Here is a 25,510-nt window from a genome sequence, read left to right as displayed (position 1 = left end):
CTGGTTCTAGACCCCAGAACGGCTATTTATTAGTTTCAGTGGTTCTTTTTTCAAAAGTAAGTTAAAAAAAGACTAAGGAAAAAGGATTATGAGGATCATAACAAGTAGGGCACTACCCAGCAGTACAGGACACACTCGTGGCTGCAGGGTCGGCCTCCTTGATCACTCTGGGATCTTACCTGTGGAGCAGAGCCTGATCTCAGAATTCGTGAAACTCCAAGAGAAGATTGATCCAGCAATGGAGGAGACCTGAACCAGGTTGGAACTGATCTCAGCCATGCTGCAGAAGCATGACCAGGAGATCCAGTGACTCAGGCAGCGCATCGTGGAGGTGGAGCAGCAGGCCGCGGCTCCCAAAACCACGGCGGAATCCTCGGGGGGCCAGATTCAGGGCCTGGAACGGCAAGTATGGGCCTTGGTAGAGAAGATCGCTGACCTCAAAAATCAAGGCTGTAGGAAGAATATCCGCCTGATCAGGCTGCCGGAACAGGAAGAAGGCCAGCTTGTCAGCTTCTTGGAGCAATGGTTCCCACAGTGTTTGAAGCTGGAAGTCGGGGCAGGTCGGGTGCGGGTGGAGTGGGCCCACCAGGTCGCAGTGTGCAGGTCTGGATTGGACCAGTGCCCCCGCCTGGTCCCAGTGTGACTCCAGCATTATAGAGATAAGCAAATGGTGCTGGAAGCTTCTAGAGCATTGGGGTAGGATCCACAGGCTCTGATATATAAACGATCAAGAATTATATTTTTCAAGACTTTTCTGCAGTTGTGATCCATGACAGGAAGGCCTTTGAGGTAAAAAGGAGGCTGAGGGACTTGAATACTCAGTACTCTGTAAGACATCCGGCAATATTACGTTTCAGCCACAGAGGGTCCGTGTTTAATTTTGATTCTCCAGAAAAGGCAAAAGACTTCCTGCAACCTTAAAATAGACCGGCTGGCTCAAATGATGTGGACAGTTGTGTTTGCTTTGGTTTTTAATTTCCTGTAGTTTGCCTGGTTTTGTCTTTCTAATATGTGGGGGTCTCCCTTTTTCATTTTCTTCTCCTCTCCCCTCCCTCTCCCCTCCCTTTAGCCTTTCTTTTTCTATCATTCCCTTTTCATTTCTCTTCCTTACTACCGGGAGGGTGTGTTGGGGTGGAGGGGGCTCTTCTTTTTTTTTCACCTGGACTGCCTAGAGTCAAACTATGGCTGGGATGGGTTGAATGCCCACTTTTAATTTTCTTGTTGTTATACATATGTGACTTTTTTTGTATTTTGTTTTATCTGGGTTTGGGGTGTGGCTCCAGCTGCAAGGAGTATTGAGGGGTTTGTGGGTTGTATGAGCGCCCCCTATGAGCAAAGGGGAGGGGGAATGTCACCTCTGAGTTGTTTTATATGTTGGGTCATTGTAGAAGTAGTTGTTAGGAGTTTTGATTTGGTAGTTTTTGTATTTTCAAAGTTTACTGTTTTCATACGGCACGCTATGAGTAGGGTTCTTCTTCCTGGGAGTCACTGGCTGCTTTGGATGGCTATGGCTAGCCGCTCATTTAAATGGGTGCACCTGGACTATTAACAGGAGTCATTCACTGATTAAGAGAAAAAAGATACTTTCAAGCATTAGAAAGGAAAGGGTCAATGTGGCCTTGCTGCAAGAAACACATCTAACCGATAAGGAGAACTTAAAATTAGAGCAGAGAGGGTTCGGCTGGGTGTTTTCTTCATCCTTTAATTCAAAAAGAAGAGGAGTTGTTAGACCAAATTAAGACATTTCAGTTGTTAGACCAAATGAAGCTTTAATACATGGAGAGGAATATGGGATCTTGAATGTATATTGCGCCCCCCCACCCTGGCACACCACCCCCCCTCAAAGTTTTAACGGATGCAGTCTCCAGATTGATGGTCCTTCAGGCGCGTCATACAATTATAGGAGGAGACTTTAACCGGCTTGTGGACCCTGAGGTGGATAGGATGCCTAGGGGTCCTGCGACTATATCTCTGCAATCCAGGCAGCTAGTGGACCTGAATAGGGAGCTGGAGTTGGTGGATGTGTGGAGATGTCTTCACCCTGAGGGTAGGGACTTCACCTTTTTTTCTAACCCACATAAATGCTATACTAGGATTGCTGTTTTTTGCCCCCTCGACCTTTCGGTGCTGTCCTGCAGAATTGGGAACATAGCCATTTCTGATCACGCAGCAGTGTACATGGAGGTTAAGGTCGGTGCCGATGGGACAGGCTTGCGGTGTTGGTACGTGGATCCTTTCCTCGTGAAGGATAGCAAGTTCATTGAGTATTTTTCATGTGAGTTTAAAATTTTCTGGCACATTAATTCGGGTACGGCCAGTAATTCGTCGGTGCTCTGGGAGATTGCCAAGGCCTAAGCAAGGGGTTTGATTATTTCTTACTTGGCGACTCGGAAGCGGCAGAAGGGAGAGCAGCAGCGTTTGCTAGAGACTCAGCTGAAGGCAGCTGAAACAACCTACATTGATGGACCGTCTGAAACTAAATTGCAGAGGATCACAGCCCTCTGGGCTGCTTTGAATGATGCGCTCACCCAGACAGAAAGAGGGAGATTTCCTTTGCAAAACAGAGGTTATTCGAGTATGGTGACAAACCAAGTAGGTAGTTTGCATACTTGGCCAGAAAGAAGAGTGCCCTCCCCCAATCTATCACATCCATTGGAGAGTGTGCTGGTACTATCACCTGTGATTCCAAAAAGATTAACGCAGCATTCACGAAGTTCTACTCTGGTTTTTATCAGTTCTCTTTGATGGTATAAGGTCTGACAATTTAAGCATTGGCAGAGGCAGCCAACAAGGGTGCCCCCACTCACCGTTACTATTTAAATTGGTGATTGAGCCATTGGCAGAGGCCATCCAGAGGGACCCCAATATAACTGCCCCAGAGGTGAGGTTAGGCAAGCATAAGATCACCCTTTACGCAGATGATGTTCTTCACTTTCTAACTAACCTGACAATACCTGTGCCCCTTTTAATACAGTTGATTAAGTTATTTGGCTCTTTCTCGGGGTACAAAATTGGAAGCCATGCCTGTTGGGGGTCGTACTGGAGTACCCGATCTTGGGGGTGGAATCCAATTCCCTTTCCGGTGGTCACAGGGAGGTTTCCTGTATTTAGGCATTTTTATCACCCCGACCTTTGACCAATTACATAAAGCTAACTTTGTGCAGCTGCTCGAGAAGATAAGACAGGGCCTTCAGTGTTGGGTGGAGCTTCCAATATCTTGGCTGGGTAGATTACCTCTGGTTAAAATGAATGCTCTTCCTCATTTATTATACCTCTTGCAAATGCTCCCTTTGATGCTGCACAGGCAAGCGCTATGGAGCTGAACAGTTGGCTTGGCTCTTTTATCTGGCATCACAGGCAGCCTCTTATTAAGCTCACCAAATTGTAGCTTCTGCAGGGGTTGGGGCATGTGGGTCTTTGAGTAAAAAGTGAGGTCTGCAGTTGCTGGAGATCAGAGCTGAAAATGTGTTGCTGGTTAAAGCGCAGCAGGTCAGGCAGCTGTGTGCTCTGAATCTTACTGGATAAAACATGTCAACTAAAAATGGGGAATATCAGCCAATAGTAGTCTCTCAGCTAGACTAACCTAACATATAATATATGTTTCAAAACGTTAGCATTTGTAGTTTTTTTTACTTTTTGTAAATTGATTTAGCTGTCTGATTGTTGCAGTGAAGCCCTAACTTTCAGAAGAATCTCTCTAAAATATGTAACCAGAAATGAATACACAATGTTCTCTTAACAAGGGTTTCTGTGCAGGTAGTACAGGGTAAAAATGTTGCACAAATTGAACTTAATTTCTGCATCTGTTCTTCTCTCTCAGGTGTGATTATAAACAGTGTAAAACTAAAATATAATCCTGCAGATGCTGGTGATATTAAAGAAGGAAGCAACATTACCCTGACTTGTTCTGTGGATATCCTGACACCTTCTGGTCAATCACCTCAGATTTCATACTTATTCTATAAGGGACAGACACGAGATGTCCTGCTCAAAACTGTTACAATTCAGGCACAAGAATCTCATTATCTAATCCAATTGGTTCGACCCTCACATTCCGGATACTACAGCTGTGAAGTAGAAGCAGAAAGTCAAAGGGCGAAAAGTGTTTCCACATTCATAGCAGTTACAGGTACTGTGAAAAATGAACCAAACAACTGATAACATTGAATAAAAGGAAAGATATATAGTTTATTTTTAAATCCTTCAGCAATTGCCAAAGCACTTCATAATCAGTGAAGTACCTTTTGGAGCCTATGTCACTGATGTAATGTAGGAAATGAGATTGTCATCTAGTACACAGCAAATCCCACAAACAGTAATGTGGAGTAATAACAGAATGGTGGAAATGATTATACATCACTAACATCAGCAATTATGAGCTAAATTCTGAGTGGAGAGCAGCAACACTGTGTACCAAAGAGAGAGGTACTAGTTAATGGAATAGTATGTACAGGTACTAATGTTTTGCAGAAACTACTAGAGTCAGACCAGAGGAAAGACTCCTCCTGTGAACAGAGGAACTAAGAACACTTGGCCCCACAAGCTGACTCCAATATTAAATAGAATTATGGCTACTCTGATTACTCCATTTTCCTGCCTAGTCCCCATAAACCTTTCATTCTTTTGTGTATCAAACATCTATCTACCTCTGCCTGAAAATATTCAAAGACACTCTAGTGCCTTTCTAAGGTGAGTTCCAAAGACACTGGGCTCTCTGTGATAAAAAGATGCTATGCATCACTGTCTTCAATGGCAACCCATTATTTTTAAGCAGTGACCCCTAGTTCTAGATTCACCCACAAAAGGAACATCTTTTTCCACACATACTGTGTCAAGACCCCTCAGGATCTGACATGTTTCAATCAAGTCATCTGTGCTCTTCCAAACTCAAATATATACAGGTTTAGCAAGTCTAACCTTAATTCACAAGACAATCTGCCAATCGCATATATTTCTCCAGTGAAACACCTCTGAACTGCTTCTACTTCATTTGAATTATTCCTTAAATAAGGAGACCATCTCTGTAAACAATATCTCACATGTGATCTCACCGATGCCCTGTATATGTTTGCCCTGCTGCATTACCTCCCAACTTTTGTATTCATTTTTTTATTTGTTTTACACATTCCATCAACTCTCCTAATTACTTGCTGAAACTGCACACTAACCTGTTGTGATTCGTGCACCAGGACATTCAGTTCCCACTGAATTTCAGAGCTCAGTAATATCTAATCATTTAGATTATACGCTTTTTTATTCTTCTTGCCAAAATGGATAATTACACATTTTTCCATTTATATTCCATTAGCCAGATCTTTGCTCATTCAACCTTTGTAGCTTTTTTATGTCCTCTTCATAATTTGCTTTCCTACCTATTTTTGTGTCATCAGCAAACATAGTAACCAGAACTTTGGTTCCTTTATCCAAGCCATGGATATAAATTGTAAGCAGTTGAGACCCTGGCACTAGTCTCTAATTCATTACATCTGTCCAACCAGTGAAGTGTCCATTTTTTTTTCCAGTTAGCTAGTCAAGCTTTGATCCATTCTAATATGTTATCCCATACACTATAAACTATTTTATGCAATAGCATTTTATATGGCACTTTATCAAATAACTTCTGGAAATCTAAGTACAAGACCTTCACTTGTTTCCCTTTATCCATAGTACTTGTTACTTTCTCAAAGAACTCTAACAGATCGGTCAAGCATGATGTCCCTTTCAGAAAACCATGTAGACTCTGCCTGATTACATTGAATGTTATGAAGTGCCATGCTAATATTGATTCAAAATAGCTTCCAATATCTTCCCTATGAAAGATGTTAAACTAACAGGTCTTTTTGAATAAAGAAGTTACAATTGCTATTTTACAATATAATGAAATCTTCCCTGAAACTGCTTTGCTTAATTGTGTCACTGTCCCTTCCACAGCCATTGAGAACTCCAATGGTCCAAGGAGCCAACAATGTTGGAGTTTGTGGAAGAAGTATTTCCAGAGGTAGTGAACTGCATCAGCTATACATGTCAAAGAGCAGAAGCACCAGAATAGTACATACCTCCATGCAATGGGCATTGCGGATGATGTCCTCATGAGACAACGAGTGATAGAAGAGATCTTCCAGATTTTGAAGTTGTCCTATATTCAATGCTCACTTCTGCCCAAAATGGAACCTCATAATTGCGTGAGCATGACATAACTAGACATCCCAAAGGCCAGAGGAGTCCATCACGTTGTTTCTTACAGACATCCATAGGTTAGTTGTTGTGGGTATAGAGCATGGAAGGATGAACTCAATCATAACTGAATTGTCATCAGAGTACACAATACAAAGCTGTCAGAGCTTTTGCAGATAAACATTGGCCTAATACTACAGCACAATAAGCAAGTTGAATAGAATGTACAAAATTTGGCAATAGTCTTTGGAAATACTGAGGCTTCAGATGGGCCTTTTAACAGGGAAGCCAAAAAAGCAGCATTCTCACACTCATGGGAAAAAATTTAGGAAAATCTGCAGTCACCATTTTGAGTTACTCACTTGTGGAGCTCGAAAGCACCACACAGGACACAATTGCCCAGCATGGATGCAGAGTGTTTCCAATGTGAAAAGACAAATCACTTCAAATAGCCCTACAAATCTAAATGATGAAGGGCTCTGGACCGAAACATCGAATTTCCTGCTCCTTGGATGCTGCCTGATCTGCTGTGCTTTAGCCAGCAACACATTTTCAGCTCTGATCTCCAGCATCTGCAGACCTCACTTTTTACTACAAATCTAAACACACACATAAAGGAATAAACCAAGAAAATGTCTTTGAAAACCATAACATTCAGGAAATGCAAATGAGGAAGCAATCAAGAATACAGATTTTAAGTAAAAAAAAATCCAGATCAAAAAATCTGTCTCATTAGTCTAGATATTAAAGAATTCAAAACATAATTCAAAATTCAGGTGTTACAGTCCTGGCTGACCATTTGAAATGGCTTAAAGCAGTAAAAAGATAAAGTCATCCGAGTCTTACAAATCATAGGGTTGCTGTCACATTAAAGAGCCAGATGACTGGTGGTGTTTTAACCTTAGGTTCATTACACCTCAGGCGATGGGAGAGCTTGAGAGAGAGAGTCCTTCATGGTAACCTCATTTGCTATTAGGCCACCAAGAATTAAAATGCAAGTTTCATGTGGCAACCTCTTCAAGTAAATGGTCAGATCACCATCACACTCAGTCACAATGAGAATGAGATCAGTAAGACTTGACATTTTACACAATCATTGCTTAGTATAAATCCATGTCTACAACTATGTTTACTGAAAGTAGTAGATGACATTTGGCAACAAGATAATAGGACAGTATCTCATTTAAATTCGAACAGCACTTTCAAATGTTCGGTAGGCTCAACCGTGAATATTACATTATGTTGCTTCAACGTGCTAAACAAATATACACTCCCAGGATGGAACCACACACATTGCTGGAAAAACTTATGGAAGAGCTGGACAGAATTACGTGGAGGCATTGTACCACCAATCACAGAGCCAACTAGCTGAGGTTCAAAGCTCATGATGGATCCCAAGCTGAATGACTCAGAATGAATCACTTCAGACTTTGTGTAAACCTGACGCAATTAAATGAAGCAGTCCAGACAGAAGTCTATCTACTGTCTTCAGCGTGGCAAAACTTGCCAACAGCATCTTCACCAAGTTTGACACAAATAGTAGGTTTTGGCAGATACTCCTCAAGCAGAAGGCCAGGCTGTTAACAACATTCATTTCACCATTGAAGCAATTCTGCTTTAACCATCTTCCCTTTGGCAGTGATCCAGTCAGGGAATATCGTTCCCCTCAATCAGTCAAAAATGAGATGACATTCCTTTCTGAAAAGATTTAACAAGCTGGCATTTATTTATCTAGAAAAAGTTTACCCAATAGAAGCTATTAAGTTTATGAAAAGATTTGATAAAAGGATTGATAATGTTGTTTCCTTTGCAAGCAGAAACTAGAACTAGAGAACATAAAAAATCTTATTTTTAATGTTAAAATTTCCTTACATTTTAAACTAAAATGTAGTGCAAAACAATTCCAATAGAGAAACCTCTTTATCCAGAGAGTGGTAAGAATGTGGAATTATCTATACTAAGGAGCTGCATTCCAAAAGCTTGTGATTTCACTTAAACCTATTGGACTGTAACCTGGTGTTATGTGATTTCTGACTTTGTCCAAAACAGTCCAATACTGGCACCTCCACATCAAAGAAAAAGGTAGAGTATGTGCTCTTAAGACAAAGCTAAATAAATACATGAAGGAATGGAATGTGTTGATGGAGGTCAGGTGATGAAAAATGGAAAAGGCTTGTGAGAAGCAAAAATACTAACATGGATCAGTTAGGCTGAATGGCCTTTACCACCATATAGCATGAGAAAATGGTTCATGGAAGTGCAGAATATGGACTGTTGAGAAGGCTAGATTAACTTAGTTTTCGTTCTTACTTGTCTATGGATAAAAATGATTTTATTATTCCCTGTTTGTATACCCCAGGAAATTTACAGACACCTGTACTCACCATACATCCAATGGAGGTGGTTCTTGGAGATTCAATTGAGTTGTGCTGTACATCTGAAGAAATTCCTCCTCTTACATTCATATTCTACACATATAAAAATGGACTGAACCCAGTGCGTCTCTGTGAACATTCAAGCAAAAACAGAACTGTGACACACCAACTGAGGGTGACAATAGATACAAAGAAAAACTATAGTTGTACAATCGAAGTGCCTGCAGCCAGGAGTGTCTCAAAGCACAGTGAAGTAGTACAGCTCTCAGTACAAAGTACGTTAGTTTGGGTATTGTGAAATATCTGAAGAGTTATAAATACTGTTTCAATTATTGTAAATCTATGTACAGCAAACCACCCAAAATTCCACAATAGTCTCCTCCTGTAACTCCAGGGGCAAACCAGTTAAATGTGCTAGTTCTGCAATGTGGCCTTATATTTGACATCGATCCAATGAATCTGGAAGAAATTTATTGGGAAAACTGAGGATTGCAGTCCAAGAATCCCATTCTTTCTCTCCACTTTATGCAGAAATGTCTCTCTAATTCTCCACTATTTCTCCCAGGTGATATTCTTTTTGTTTTATTTTTATGGCATCAAGCAGCCCCAGACATGGAGACACACTGCACTGACCTTTTCCACTACCCTGTCTCGTAATGTACTTGTAGTGATTCACCAAGTTAAATGTACATGTGCAGAAGCAAGCCCCAGCAAGGTTGGAGCTGGTCAGGTTAGCAATAGAGATCCTGACATAGAGGGTAGAGGAACTATGACAATACTACTGTGTGTGTAAATGTGGCAGACTACTTTCTCCCACAGACTGAGGCCCACTCCCATGCCAACCCCACCATTCACCAGATTTTCCATCTCCCTCTGTGCCATTGCAAATTAGGTGTCCTTCCATTTAACCCATAAGTGTTATGGCTCAGATTAATTTTCAGGGCCTAGGAATGCCTTCATTTCTACACAGAAAGGAAAATCAGCAGCTCTCCTCAGCTACCAAAGATCAAAAGAAAGGCTCACCAGCCAAAAAGTGGTACAGAATGAGCTAACAGGAAAGCAACGTGTTAAAGGCATTAATTATGTAATATCTGACATCGCTTTCATTATTTACTCACAACATCTACCTTATATTTCAGATCCATTTTCAGATCCAGAATTTGAAATTGAACCATCAAATAGAATAGTTGAAGGAGATAAGTTCACCACTCAATGCAGAGTTACACCTTTGCTTCCTCATGTCAAACCTCAATTAATCATTATAAAAGATGCAACTCCAATAAGAATAGGAAATACTAGCTCTGTGGTATTTTCTAAAACAACAAATGTAACTGACACAGGAAAATATGGGTGCATGATGAGATATCTTGAACTGTAAAAAGACAAGTGACAGTGACAGGTAAGTCTGATTTAGGAACAGGAGTAGTCCAGGCATCACGCTTGTAAACCTTGTGCAATCCCTCCAAGGTCAATATATCCTTTCTAAGATGTGGTTCCCAGATCAGCTCACAGTAATCCAAGTGGGATCTAACCAGGGTTTGTATAACTCCATCCTTATACTTCAGCCAGTGAAATAGCCAAACAAAGAAATAAAACCCAAGGAAACTATACATTAAAGTATTTAAATATGATGGCCCAAATATTCTGCAGGTATTCTGCTTGCTATAATTCTCACAGGAAATTGATAGAATCTTCAAAGAATAGAGGATGTGGGATTGGGACATTATCTGATGTTTGTATAGAGTTCAAGACTATTCTTAACTCCTTGCATGCTTAAGCAGTCAATGCATGTAACTAGACCTGGAAAACGTTCAGGCTTAGGCTGACAAGTGGAATTAACGTTCATGTCATATAAACTCCAGGTAGTGACTATCTCCAATAAGAGATGGAACCATCTCCCTTTGACGTTCAGCAGGTTTACCAATGTTGAATACCAACTGTCAACATTTTGGTGTATCCCTTTATTAGAAAATCACCTGGACTATCCATATACATTCACTGGCTGTCAGAGTAGGTGAGAGACAAAGGGCTCTGCAGCAAGTAATTCACCTCCTACCTCCACAGAGACTGTCCATCATCGAGGGCAGAAATCTGAAGTGGGATAGAAAATACTTTGTGATGAATGCAGCTCCTGTTGCTGCTGTCTGCACATTTAGAGAGTGATGGTAACCTGAAGTGTTACAGAATTTCAGGTCATTAGTGCAGCCAAACATGCCACAGCAACAAAGCTAACATCAACAGGACTTTGCGTTTGATTCAGGAACTAAATACTGTTAAGACCTCCTTTGCTTTGTAGCCTGCCCAACTTAAATCTGCCTTGTGCTAGTCCTGCAATGTGGCCTTCAATTTGACATTGTTCCAATGAATCTGGAAGAAATTTATTGGGAAAACTGAGGATTGCAGGCCAAGAATCCCATTCTTTCTCTCCACTTTATGCAGAAATGTCTCTCTAATTCTCCACTATTTCTCCCAGGTGATATTCTTTTTGTTTTATTTTTATGGCATCAAGCAGCCCCAGACATGGAGACACACTGCACTGACCTTTTCCACTACCCTGTCTCGTAATGTACCTGTAGTGATTCACCAAGTTAAATGTACATGTGCAGAAGCATGCCCGAGCAAGGTTGGAGCTGGTCAGGTTAGCAATAGAGATCCTGACATAGAGGGTAGAGGAACTATGACAATACTACTGTGTGTGTAAATGTGACAGACTACTTTCTCCCACAGACTGAGGCCCACTCCCATGCCAACCCCACCATTCACCAGATTTTCCATCTCCCTCTGTGCCATTGCAAATTAGGTGTCCTTCCATTTAACCCATAAGTGTTATGGCTCAGATTAATTTTCAGGGCCTAGGAATGCCTTCATTTCTACACAGAAAGGAAAATCAGCAGCTCTCCTCAGCTACCAAAGATCAAAAGAAAGGCTCACCAGCCAAAAAGTGGTACAGAATGAGCTAACAGGAAAGCAACGTGTTAAAGGCATTAATTATGTAATATCTGACATCGCTTTCATTATTTACTCACAACATCTACCTTATATTTCAGATCCATTTTCAGATCCAGAATTTGAAATTGAACCATCAAATAGAATAGTTGAAGGAGATAAGTTCACCACTCAATGCAGAGTTACACCTTTGCTTCCTCATGTCAAACCTCAATTAATCATTATAAAAGATGCAACTCCAATAAGAATAGGAAATACTAGCTCTGTGGTATTTTCTAAAACAACAAATGTAACTGACACAGGAAAATATGGGTGCATGATGAGATATCTTGAACTGTAAAAAGACAAGTGACAGTGACAGGTAAGTCTGATTTAGGAACAGGAGTAGTCCAGGCATCACGCTTGTAAACCTTGTGCAATCCCTCCAAGGTCAATATATCCTTTCTAAGATGTGGTTCCCAGATCAGCTCACAGTAATCCAAGTGGGATCTAACCAGGGTTTGTATAACTCCATCCTTATACTTCAGCCAGTGAAATAGCCAAACAAAGAAATAAAACCCAAGGAAACTATACATTAAAGTATTTAAATATGATGGCCCAAATATTCTGCAGGTATTCTGCTTGCTATAATTCTCACAGGAAATTGATAGAATCTTCAAAGAATAGAGGATGTGGGATTGGGACATTATCTGATGTTTGTATAGAGTTCAAGACTATTCTTAACTCCTTGCATGCTTAAGCAGTCAATGCATGTAACTAGACCTGGAAAACGTTCAGGCTTAGGCTGACAAGTGGAATTAACGTTCATGTCATATAAACTCCAGGTAGTGACTATCTCCAATAAGAGATGGAACCATCTCCCTTTGACGTTCAGCAGGTTTACCAATGTTGAATACCAACTGTCAACATTTTGGTGTATCCCTTTATTAGAAAATCACCTGGACTATCCATATACATTCACTGGCTGTCAGAGTAGGTGAGAGACAAAGGGCTCTGCAGCAAGTAATTCACCTCCTACCTCCACAGAGACTGTCCATCATCGAGGGCAGAAATCTGAAGTGGGATAGAAAATACTTTGTGATGAATGCAGCTCCTGTTGCTGCTGTCTGCACATTTAGAGAGTGATGGTAACCTGAAGTGTTACAGAATTTCAGGTCATTAGTGCAGCCAAACATGCCACAGCAACAAAGCTAACATCAACAGGACTTTGCATTTGATTCAGGAACTAAATACTGTTAAGACCTCCTTTGCTTTGTAGCCTGCCCAACTTAAATCTGCCTTGTGCTAGTCCTGCAATGTGGCCTTCAATTTGACATTGTTCCAATGAATCTGGAAGAAATTTATTGGGAAAACTGAGGATTGCAGTCCAAGAATCCCATTCTTTCTCTCCACTTTATGCAGAAATGTCTCTCTAATTCTCCACTATTTCTCCCAGGTGATATTCTTTTTGTTTTATTTTTATGGCATCAAGCAGCCCCAGACATGGAGACACACTGCACTGACCTTTTCCACTACCCTGTCTCGTAATGTACTTGTAGTGATTCACCAAGTTAAATGTACATGTGCAGAAGCAAGCCCCAGCAAGGTTGGAGCTGGTCAGGTTAGCAATAGAGATCCTGACATAGAGGGTAGAGGAACTATGACAATACTACTGTGTGTGTAAATGTGGCAGACTACTTTCTCCCACAGACTGAGGCCCACTCCCATGCCAACCCCACCATTCACCAGATTTTCCATCTCCCTCTGTGCCATTGCAAATTAGGTGTCCTTCCACTTAACCCATAAGTGTTATGGCTCAGATTAATTTTCAGGGCCTAGGAATGCCTTCATTTCTACACAGAAAGGAAAATCAGCAGCTCTCCTCAGCTACCAAAGATCAAAAGAAAGGCTCACCAGCCAAAAAGTGGTACAGAATGAGCTAACAGGAAAGCAACGTGTTAAAGGCATTAATTATGTAATATCTGACATCGCTTTCATTATTTACTCACAACATCTACCTTATATTTCAGATCCATTTTCAGATCCAGAATTTGAAATTGAACCATCAAATACACTAATTGAAGGAGCTCACTTCACCATTAAATGCCGAGTTACACCTTTGCTTCCTCATGTCAAACCTCAATTAATCATTATGAAGAACACAACTCTAATACACAAAGAATTTACAAACTCTACGGTATATTCTAAAACAGCAAATGTAACTGATACAGGAAAATATGGGTGCATGGCGAAATGGAATAGTGTATCTCAAAATATAAAAAGCCAAGTGACAGTAACAGGTAAGTCTGATATAGGACCAGGCATCATTCTTGTAAACTTTGTGCAATCGCTCCAAAGTCAATACATCCTTCCTAAGACGTGGTTCCCAGATCTGCTCATAGTAATCCAAGTGGGATCTAACCAGGGTTTTGTTAACTGCACTTCAGTCCTCCAGATATAAAGGCCAGCATGCCATTCGGCTGCTGGGTAATTTTCTGTACTTGTTTGTGGCATTTTAAAAATCAAAGCATCTTAGCCCACTCCACCCTCCCCCCGAAATTCTCCCCACCCCATCCCAGGTCAGCCATTGTGTTTAACCTTGAACCATCTATAAATGCGTAGCCTAAAAATGGTCTAAACTGAGCGCTGTTGTTTGTGTCAGGAACCAAAGTGTATAGTGGAGCTGGATTTGCTCCAACCATGTTTCCTCATTGTTTCGCCAGCTCTCTGGATTCCCACTGAAGTTATAACAGTGGAGCAGGTGAAGACTGAAGGGAATTTCCTCTCTTTATTTTCACGCATGCAATAAATATTCCTGAACATTACCTGCTGCTTAGCTTATCACAACAAGTTTTGTAATTTGTTCCTGATATCCTTTAAATGAGATTTGTAATACAAACTAAAAACTGGAGTGAATAACTGCAGCGGGCTCAGTGATATTTCGCTTCCCGGAAACTGTTGAATGTCAATTCAAAGCGGTGAAAAGGTCAGAGGCTCACACTATTTCAGCTCTCCATCCCAATGTGCAACTATAAGGTTCCGGATAACCTGGTATAAAGTGAGAGGGAAAATTCCCAACTTCCAGACTCTCAGTTCTATTCAACAGCTCAGAGTATTGGGACTTTTATCAAGGTCCCTGCCCACCAGAAGGATTGACTGGCACCTTGCTTGGGTTCTCAGCTGTTCAAAAATTCTGTGCAGACTAAGGAATTTTTGCCTCCATTATTTACCTTTAAATGGCTCATCCCTTTAAATTGCAGTCTACATGTAGTTTTAAGTAATTCTTTTTTTTAAGCTTTTTCTACAAAGGCAAAGCTGCCCAAGCAATTGTGAATAATTATGTCAAAGGTCTGCCACTGCAGGGAGCAGGTTTAATTGCTTCAGTGAGAGGTGTGCCCCCTCCCCACTGCCACCCCCACCACCCCCTCCACCCCCAAATTGAGGGGAACACCTGACTTAAAAAGCTGCTCCAAAGGGCACATGGCTCCACAGTTCCACTTCTTCCCCAGTCCCTGCAGCTAGCTGCCAGCCTGGGTGCAGCAGGTAAAATGACAGCACAGACAAAATGAAGTCTTTAAGTTGCCATTAATTGGCAACTTATGGATCACACTAGAATAGAATACAGGCAGGCTGCCTGAGGCCTGTCCTTCTGATCCTCAGGGCCAGATAAGGGAAACACGGACACAGTGATGCTCCTGACACGGACCATCACCCATCTGACCCATGCACAGTAATCCCACCCTCTGATCCAGGCACAGTAACCCTGACCACTGTCCTGAGCAATGACCTTGCTCCCTGACCAGAGCGCAGTGACCCTGCCCCGACCTGTGCCCACTAACCCTGTTCCCTGACCTGAGCACAACGATGTTCCCCTCTGACCCAAGTATAATGACCCAACCCTGATCTGAGCACAGTGACCCCCGCCCCCTGACCCGAGAAAGATAACTCTGACTTCTGACCTGAACACAGTGATTCCACCCCTGACCAGAGCACAGTGACCCTGCCGCCTGACCTGCACACAGAACTCTGCACAGTGACCCCATCCTTTGACCAACATATTGTGACCGTCCTCTGACTCGAGCACAGTGACCTCGCTCTCTGACCTGAGCACAATGACATTGCCCTCTAATCCATGCACAGTAACCCCTCCCTCTGACCTGTGCACATGACTCCACCATCTGACCCGAGCACAGTGACCCCTCCCTCTGACCTGTGCACATGACTCCATCATCTGACCCGAGCACAGTGACCCCACCCTCTGACCTGTGCACATGACTCCACCATCTGACCCGAGCACAGTGACCCCGCCCTCTGACCTGATCACAGTGACCCCATCCTCTGACCTAGGCACAGTGACCACACACTCTGACCCGAGCACCGTAACCCTGCCCTCTGACCTGAGCTCAGTGACCCCAACATCTTGCTTGAGTACATTTACCTGCCCACTGACCAACGCTCATTCTATGCAGTTTTGACAATACTGATTTGGCAAACTTTTCCTGGAGGATGGTCAGTAACCAGAGACACAGATTAAAGACAATCAGCAAAAAAAAAGTTCCAGGGGATAAATAAAGATTATTTTTTTATGCAATCTGAAATGCATTAGCTGAAAGGACAAAAACAGTACTTAGAATCATAGAGATGTACAGCGCAGAAACAACCTTCGGTCCAACTCATCCATGATGACCAGATATCCTAACCAAATTTGGTCCCATTTACCAGCACTTGGCCCATATGCCTTTAAACCCTTCCTATTCATATACCCATCCAGATGCCTTTTAAATGCTGCTATTGTCCCAGCCTCCACCACTTCCTCTGGCAACTCATTCCGAACACGCACCACCCTCTGCATGAAAACGTTGCCCTTTAGGTCCCTTTTAAAGCTTTTCCGTCTCACCCTAAACCTATGTCCTCTAGTTCTGGACTCCTCTACCCCAGGGAAAAGACTTTGTCTATTTGCCCTATCCATGCCCCTCATGATTTTTTAAACCTCTATAAGGTCATCCCTCAGCCTCCGATGCTTCAGGGAAAATAGCCCCAGTCTATTCAGCCTCTCCATATAGCTCAAACCCTCCAACCTTGGCAACATCCTCGTAAATCTTTTCTGAACACTTCCGAGTTTCACAACATCTTCCAATAATAGGGAGATTAGAATTGCATGCAACATTCCAAAAGTGGCCTAACCAATGTCCTATACAGTCGCAACATGACCTCCCAACTCCCTGGAACGTCTATGATTCTATGACTCTAAACAATGCAAGAGCAGATGTGTGGCATTAATTGAACAGTGAGGAGAACAATATAAATAATATAAATTCATAGAATTGTTCAAATAAAGAAAAATTGGTGCACTTACTGTGGTTTTGAAAGAAGGTTAATAGCGCATATGTGAAACCTCAGATGTTTAGTAGATGCTACCATCTTCTCACTCAGGAAGTGTAAATTATACAGATTAGAAGTGAATGAAATAGCACAGCACAGCATAGCATAGCACAGCTGTATTTACCACAGTACAACTATCAGCACCTGAAACTTTTAACTGTGTAACTGCAATGAAAAGTAAATAGCAATGACTGGTCACAATAGAAAATGTTGTTCTATTTTAATTTCAACATGTTATACATTCAAACTTATGAAGAGTTCCTGAATATGCATACTTTATTACTTTATAAATATACTTTGAAAAGTTTACAATAAGTTGAAAGCATGGCCCCAGCGAGACAAAAGACATTTTCTAAATATCCATAACTCTTGCCCAGTAATGCATTCGTGCCTGATTCTCCAGATTAGAACTAAGACTACAACAAAAGCCCCTTGTTGTTGTGAAAATCTTTGGGATGTCCTAACGTCATCAAAAGGGTTGTGTAAATTAAAATGACTTTTTCTTTCCCTGTAGCTTATTCTAACTTTTACTAATACATACAACACATTGGCTCTTTAATCACCACTTTGGGTGGAATTTTGAGTACTCTCATGATTTTGGCGGTGGTGAGGATTATTTAATCAGGTGGGGGATGGTGACTGGGACACCCATCTTCACCCGAAATGAGACTGTGGCACAAATGGCATTCCTGCCTCACTGCCAAATGAGATCCTTAAAGGTAATGAACCGGGACAAGTGATGGGCTTGTTAGTGGGTGAACATTTTGGTGATGGTGACCACAATTCTGTGACTTTCACCTTGGTTATGGAGAGAGATAGGTGCGCACAACAGGGTAGATTTTACAATTAGGGGAAGGGAAATTACGATGCTGTAAGACAGGATTTGAGGAGCATAAGTTGGGAGCATAGGCTGTCAGGGAAGGATGTGGTGGAAATGTGGAACTTTTTCAAGGAGCAGATACGACGTGTCCTTGATATGTATGTACCTATCAGGCAGGAAAGAAATGGTCGTGTGAGGGAACCTTGGTTGACGAGGGAGGTTGAATGTCTAGTAAAGAGGAAGAAGGAGGCTTACATAAGGTTGAGGAAACAGGGTTCAGACAGGGCAGTGGAGGGATACAGGATAGCCAGAAGGGACCTGAAGAAAGGGATTAGGAGAGCTAAGAGAGGGCATGAAAAATCCTTGGTGGATAGGATCAAGGATAACCCCAAGGCATTTTATGCGTATGTGAGAAACATGAGAATGACGAGAACGAGGGTAGGTCCGATCAAGGACAGTAGTGGGAGATTGTGTATTGAGTTGGAAGAGATAGGAGAGGTCTTGAATGAGTACTTTTCTTCAGTATTTACGAACGAGAGGGACCGTATGGTTGAAGAGGAGAGTGTGAAACGGACTGGTAAGCTAGAAGAGATACTTGTTAGGAAGGAAGATGTGTTGGACATTTTGAACAACTTGAGGATAGACAAGTCCCCCGGGCCTGACGGGATATATCCTAGGATTATGTGGGAAGCAAGAGAGGAAATTGCAGTACCGTTGGCAATGATCTTTTCGTCTTCACTGTCAACGGGGGTGGTACCAGGGGACTGGAGAATAGCGAATGTTGTGCCCCTGTTCAAAAAAGGGAATAGGGATAACCCCGGGAATTACAGGCCAGTTAGTCTTACTTCTGTGGTAGGCAAAGTAATGGAAAGGGTACTGAGGGATAGGATTTATGAGTATCTGGAAAGACACTGCTTGATTAGGGACAGCCAGCACGGATTTGTGAAGGGTAGGTCTTGCCTTACAAGTCTTATTGAATTCTTTGAGGAGGTGACCAAGCATGTGGATGAGGGTAGAGCAGTGGATGTAGTGTACATGGATTTTAGTAAGGCATTTGATAAGGTTCCCCATGGTAGGCTTATGCGGAAAGTCAGGAGGCATGGGATAGAGGGAAATTTAGCCAATTGGATAGAAAGCTGGCTAACCGGTCAAAGTCAGAGAGTGGTGGTAGATGGTAAATATTCAGCCTGGAGCCCAGTTACAAGTGGAGTTCCGCAGGGATCAGTTCTGGGTCCTCTGCTGTTTGTAATTTTTATTAATGATTTGGATGAGGGAGTCGAAGGGTGGGTCAGTAAATTTGCAGATGATACGAAGATTGGTGGAGTTGTGGACAGTGAGGATGGCTGTTGTGGGCTGCAAAGGGACTTAGATATGATGCAGAGCTGGGCTGAGGAGTGGCAGATGGAGTTCAACCCTGCCAAGTGTGAGGTTGTCCATTTTGGAAGAACAAATAAGAATGCGGAATACAGGGTTAACGGTAGGGTTCTTAGTCAGGTGGAGGAACAGAGGGATCTTGGGGTCTATGTACATAGATCTTTGAAAGTTGCCACTCAGGAGAATAGAGCTTGTAAGAAGGCCTATGGTGTATTAGCGTTCATTAGCAGAGGGATTGAATTCAAGAGTCATGAAGTGATGTTGCAGCTGTACAGGACTTTGGTTAGGCCACATTTGGAGTACTGTGTGCAGTTCTGGTCGCCTCACTTTAGGAAAGATGTGGAAGCTTTGGAGAGGGTGCAGAGAAGATTTACCAGGATGTTGCCTGGAATGGAGAATAGGTCATACGAGGATAGGTTGAGAGTTCTCGGCCTTTTCTCATTGGAACGGCGAAGGATGAGGGGTGACTTGATAGAGGTTTATAAGATGATCAGAGGAATATATAGAGTAGACAGTCAGAAACTTTTTCCCCGGGTACAACAGAGTGTTACAAGGGGACATAAATTTAAGGTGAAGGGTGGAAGGTATAGGGGAGATGTCAGGGGTGGGTTCTTTACCCAGAGAGTGGTGGGGGCAAGGAATGCGCTGCCCGTGGGAGTGGTAGAGTCAGAATCATTGACGGCCTTTAAGCGGCAATTGGATAGGTACATGGATGGGTGCGTAATCTAGGATAGATGTTCGGCACAACATCGTGGGCCGAAGGGCCTGTTCTGTGCTGTATTGTTCTATGTTCTATGTTCTATGTTATCCCATTGCTGGTTTTAACCCAGATGTGGACAGGGGAATCAGCATGTTGGAAGCAGGAAACTGTAGCATTATTGCTGTTTTGCTCCTGGGGGAGTGGGGGGCAGGGATCCCTTGTTTTATAGTACTCAGTATCCATTCTGAAGGTTTTGACATCAAGAAGGTGGGTCCCACTTCCTGGCATCACTCCACAATCTGAGGCAAGGAGCAGTGCAGTCCCAACAGCAGCCACGGCTTAATATAGTGTTGCTGAGAACAGAAGAGCTGCTGGCCTCTGATTGATGAGGGACAAAACCACTGCAGATGCCGGAATCCGAAGTAGACAGGCAGGAGGCTGGAAGAACGCAGCAAGCCAGGCAGCATCAGGAGGGGGAGAAGTCGACGTTTCAGGTGTAACATTTCAGGTCCTGAAAAAGCATTATACCCGAAACGTTGACTTCTCTACCTCCTGCTCCTACCTGGCTTGCTGAGTTCTTCCAGCTTCCTGCCTATCTACTTCCAATTGTAGACAGGAATTCCCTGTAAAGTGCCTGATGGCGCTTGAAACAGCAGGCCCTCTTGAAAAAAATGCAATGCTGGGGTCTCACCAACCTTTCGTCCAGTGATCCAGACTTTAATTGCCACCACAAAGCCCCTCCCTTCATCTTAGTTTGCTGTGAAGTTGTTTACTCTGTCGATAATTAAATCACAACTTCACTTGTCTAATAATGGATGTTCAAAATGACAATTACTGTGTTTTCTTTAAACAGTGACATCTCAAGTTGCAGTACCAATCCCGATGGCTTGGATTTTAGCTACTGCACTGTTCCTCAGTGTCAGCACCGTCTGCTCCAACTAAAGAAGCTCAGAGAAACCTTTGGTCGTTTTTAATCAATCAATAGTTTTGAAAGGATAAGAGAATAACATGCCAATGATGTGGAGAATATTTCAAGGAGCAGTGCCAAATGGCATTTCCTTACATGTTTCCATTGCTATAATTTGGAGGCCTTTTCCCTTTGCTGCGTGGGAAATTATCAGGGAATGCAATCAGTTAAATTTGATGGACCGCAACTTTCTGAAAAAAGGTCACATCCAAAAGGACTATAGTAAGGCAATGGGAAATCCAGCTTTTATGAAATAGTCACAGAAATACTTTCTTTTGTTCAACTGCAGGTAAAAGCTACTTTGTAATTATCGAGAAAATGTTGTTTTTATAATGTTTAAATAATCTTTTCTGAACATTTTCAAGTTTGACAACTTCCTTCCAATAGCACGGAGATCAGAATTGAACACTGGTCCAAAGTGGACTAACCAATGTCCTGTACAACCGCAGCATGACATCTCAACTCCTATACTCAGTGTACTGACCAATGAAGGCAAGCATGCCAAACGTCTTCTTCACCGCCCTGTCTACCTGCGACTCCACTTTCAAGGAGCTATGTAGCTGCATCCCTAGGTTCCTTTGTTCAGCAACACTCCCCAAGGCCCTATCATTAACTGCATAATTCTGCCCTTGTTTGCCTTAGCAAAATGCAACACCTCACATTTATCTAAATTAAACTCTATCTGCCACTCCTTGGCTGATTGGCCCAACTGATCTACCGTTTACAAATTACTATGATGTTTTTGAGATAATTTGAAAAACTGTGCTATTACTTTGGACAAGCATGTAACAATGTTTGCCTCAGAAATGTTATAAAAATATTGCCACTTACAATATACTCTGTGGAAAATGATATTTTTCAGGAGAATGTATAGTAGTGACCTGACATGACAGGGATAGCAAGGGACAATAAACAGATAATTAATTAATTTTCAAATCATGAGTGCAAAAGTGGAAGTAGGATTCCACATAATACAAAATTGCTCCAGCAAACATTTCCCCAACGTAGCCACGATTCAAAGATCCTAGCTGAGAATTTAATTCACAATCTCATCCAAATTCAGGCTGGATCACGGCTGAGACTGAGGGGCGGTTTTAATGGTAAGGTCTGTTCCCAATTACTGGCTCAAACTGGGATTTCCCATCAGAACAACTCCTTCTCTGCTCACTGGAAATGAACAGATAGAACAGGCCCTGGTTTACTCTACCACCTTCCCATGTCCTACTGCTTCTTAGAGTTCACTACATGTAGAAGGTCACAGAGGATTATGGGAAGTAATCGCTTCACAGGAAAGGCCTTAGAAAGGCTTCAATTCCCTCAAAGCTGGACCCATATCTTATCTCCTGAAGGCTTTAGGTTTAGTCAGGATTATCCTTTCCTTTTGAAATTTTAGATTCCAGGTTCAGACTGGAGGCCTGTGACCAGCAGCGTTCTGCAGGACTTGGGGCTGGGTCCACTGTTGTTTGGATGAGAATTTAGGAGACATGGTTGGTAAGTTTTCAGATGACACCAAAATCGGTGGTTTAGTCAACAGTGAAGAAGGTTACCTAAGATTACAAAGGGATCTTGATCAATTGGGCCAATGGGCTGAGGAGTGGCAGATACAGTTTAATTTGAATAAATGTGAGGTATTGCATTTTGGTAAAATGAACAAGGGCAGGATTTATACAGTTAGTGGTAGGGCCCTAGGTAATGGTGTTGAACAAAGAGACCTAGGTGTTCTTTGAAAGCTGCATCACAGTTGGACAGAGTAGTTAAGAAGGCATTTACTGCACTTGCCTTCATTGCGAAGACCATTGAGTATAGGAGTTGGGACATTATGTTATGGTTGTACAGGATTTGGTGAGGACACTTTTGGAGAGTGTGTGCAGTTCTGATCGCTATACTAAAGGAAGGATAATATTAAATATGAGAGAGTACAGAAGGATTTACCAGACTGTTGCCCTGGTGTTGTGATTAGAATGAATTCAGCCAAGTAACCCTCGTAGAATAGAGTTCTCTGACTGGGGCTATTAATCTGGCACAGTCCGGGATTTTTGGAGAACTCAGATAAAAAAAGTGCGAGGTGTTTTGTTCACGCTAGGAACCAGCTTGGAGCTAGCAGGGTCAGCGTCATGTACTATGCATGTGTAAATAAAGGGTGAGTTGGTAATGGCAAACTTTTTCCATATAGGGACCAAATATGGATTGTTCTCTCCCCACAACCTGATAACTCCACCACTATTTCTCTCACTTTGATCCTAAGAGAGTGATAATTACTCCTTTATAACAGGAACAGGAATGTCTTGCTGCAGTGGTAAAGGATCAAAAAGTGTGGAGCTGGAAAAGCTCAGCAGGTCAAGCAACATCCGAGGAGCAAGAGAATCAACGTTTCAGGCATAAGGTCTTCATCAGGAATGTAAAGAACTTTGTTGAGACCACACCTGGAGTATTGTGCACTGTTTTGTTTTCCTTATCCAAGGAAGGATGATTTGCCTATGGAGGGAATGCAGCAAAGACTAATTACCAGATTAATTCCTGACATGGCAGGACTGATGTATGAAGAGATACTTGATCAGTTCACACTATGTTCACTGAAGTTTAGGAGAATGAAGGATTAGTTCATAGAAACCTACAAAATTCTGGGCAGGACTAGACAGGTCTAGACAGGACTAGACACCCTAAGCAGGAAGGATGCTGGAGCTGTCCCTGTAGTTGCGTGAGGGAGAGTCTTATAATCAACAGGAACCACAACAGTTTGGTAATGAGTGAAGCTGTAGGCTGCTTCTTTAAGCCTGCCTTCAAAGCTTAGACCATCGGACAATGGATTTTATGGATTGTCCTTACATGCCGAATGCCAATCAACTTTAGGAAATATTCAGATTTCCTGCTGGTGAAAGATGGCCCATTGTCTGTGACCAATACCTCCAGGAGTGCATTTATTGCAAAAGATGCTCGCAACTTTTCAATCATCATCCCTGTATTTGACAAATGAAGTTGAAAAGTGTGGTGCTGGAAAAACACAGCAGGCCAGGCAGCATCCGAGGAGCAGGAGAATCGACGTTTCGGGCATAAGCCCTTCTTCAGGAATGACAAATGAAGTCTATGCACGTCTAACCACTTCGAATGAGTGTCCACAATTATTAACAACATATAGCCCATGAAAGGACTGGCATAGTTGACGTGTAACTAAGTCCAGGGTTTATCCGGCTATTCCCACGAATGTAGGAGACAATTTTTGGCCCTCCTGGCACTCTGGGCACTGTCCCACCAATGTAGCAGGTCAGCAACCAATCCTAGCCAGTAGACATAACTTGTTTCAATGTTAAAGAAACAGCTCACAGCTTCGCTAGATACCAAACTCTCCGGGCTCTTGTTTGATTATTGGATCACTCCTCATGCAATGCAGGGACAGCTCCAGCAGAGCTGCTAATGGGGAGAAGACTCTGCACAGGTTAAATCTGATCTTCCTGGACGTGTGAGGGGAAGTTAAAATGGCATCAGGAACGCCAATGCCAGACACAAGATTCCACTAGGTTTACTTCAGGAGATAAAGTTTAGAGCCAAAATGCTCCTGCACAGTAAGAGGCATGGGTGATATGTGGTCAGGTCCTGCAACATACAAAGTTTGGGGAAGTGAGAGGGTCCCAAACAAACATGTGGACCACCTGAAAGCTGCAACCTTGTAATCAGGACAGGAGCAAAACATACTTGGCCTCTCCGAACAGCCAGAAAGGCTGTGGGAACCCATGGGTTCTTGTATTGAAGAAACCTCGGAGTCTGAGATCGACACGGTGGATGTTGCAGCCTTTACCGCCTGAAGAAGAGGATGAATTTCTTCCGAGACATTCTGGGTGCAAGAGGTGAGCTACTGTCTGGTACACAGCGCCTGTATCTGAGGCCAAGTTGGAAGAAATGGAACCAATGCAAAAATGGCCCAGGAGAAGCTACAAGCAAATGAATGGGCCTATACCCCAGGACTCAGAGGGGATGGGATGTAAATAGGCCAGCCAAGTGGATCTTATAGAATATGAGCTCCCTGATTGGTGCTGTTAATCTAGTCCAATCAGAGAGCCCTGGCTGACTGATAAGAACAGGAGTGTTTTTGATCACACAGCATTGCCCTTTGTGAGGGGCACTGCTTGTCACAGGCCACTCGGGTGTTTTCCTATTTTTCCTGGTGGTGGAAATTGAATAAAGATTTGTGCACTTTGTGTCTCTCACTAAAAAAAAGAAGCAGGCAATGACCTGTGGCCCTCTTGTGGTGCAGTGGTAGTATCCCTACCTCTGGACCAAGTGGCTTAGGTTCAAGTCCCACCTGTTCCAGAGCTATGTAATAATGTTTGAACAGGTTTATTCAGGAAATGATCTTCAAAAGAAAAAAATAAACAGAGCATTTTGTGAAGAACACTGCTTGTCACTGGCTACCTGAGTGTTTTTCTATCTTCCTGGTGGTGGAAATTGAATAAAGATTTGTACACTTTGTGTCTTTCTCTGTGTCTCACACCTGCACACATACACCATGGGTGCTGGGGGAAAAATAAGCACTTCCGCAGATAGGTGGTGTTGTGGGGGTTAAAAAAAACAAACAAAAATAAACAGGAGTGTCAGAAGTTCTAAAAAAAATAAACAGAGCATAAAAAAAAGAAAAAAAAAGAACAGGAATGTTGCCCGGGTGACCTTGGAGAAGGAGCACGCCGTCTCCATCAATACCCTGGAGTTGTTCAGGGAGAGGTGGGCGCCGCAGGGAGTGGAGTGCACCATTTCCCCCTCCAACTCTATTTTGATTTAATCCCTGCCCTCCCCTTCACTGT

The 25,510-nt window shown here is 42.6% G+C and overlaps 1 protein-coding gene across 1 annotated transcript in view; it reads left to right on the top strand.

Moving 5' to 3' along the window:
• LOC132827924 (platelet endothelial cell adhesion molecule-like) overlaps positions 1–25,181 on the top strand; it is a 31,628-nt gene extending 6,447 nt beyond the window's left edge. Inside the window, exons 3-6 of the mRNA XM_060844763.1 lie at positions 3,821–4,129; positions 8,534–8,824; positions 13,505–13,774; positions 20,604–25,181. Of these exons, the coding sequence (XP_060700746.1) occupies positions 3,821–4,129; positions 8,534–8,824; positions 13,505–13,774; positions 20,604–20,692 (959 nt within the window). The 3' untranslated portion in view covers positions 20,693–25,181. The remainder of the gene's footprint in view (positions 1–3,820; positions 4,130–8,533; positions 8,825–13,504; positions 13,775–20,603) is intronic.
• The last annotated feature ends 329 nt before the right edge of the window (positions 25,182–25,510 follow it).

This window comes from Hemiscyllium ocellatum, chromosome 25 (assembly GCF_020745735.1).
Source record: "Hemiscyllium ocellatum isolate sHemOce1 chromosome 25, sHemOce1.pat.X.cur, whole genome shotgun sequence".
NCBI lineage: Eukaryota > Metazoa > Chordata > Chondrichthyes > Orectolobiformes > Hemiscylliidae > Hemiscyllium > Hemiscyllium ocellatum.
This window is presented reverse-complemented; position numbering and strand designations above follow the sequence as displayed.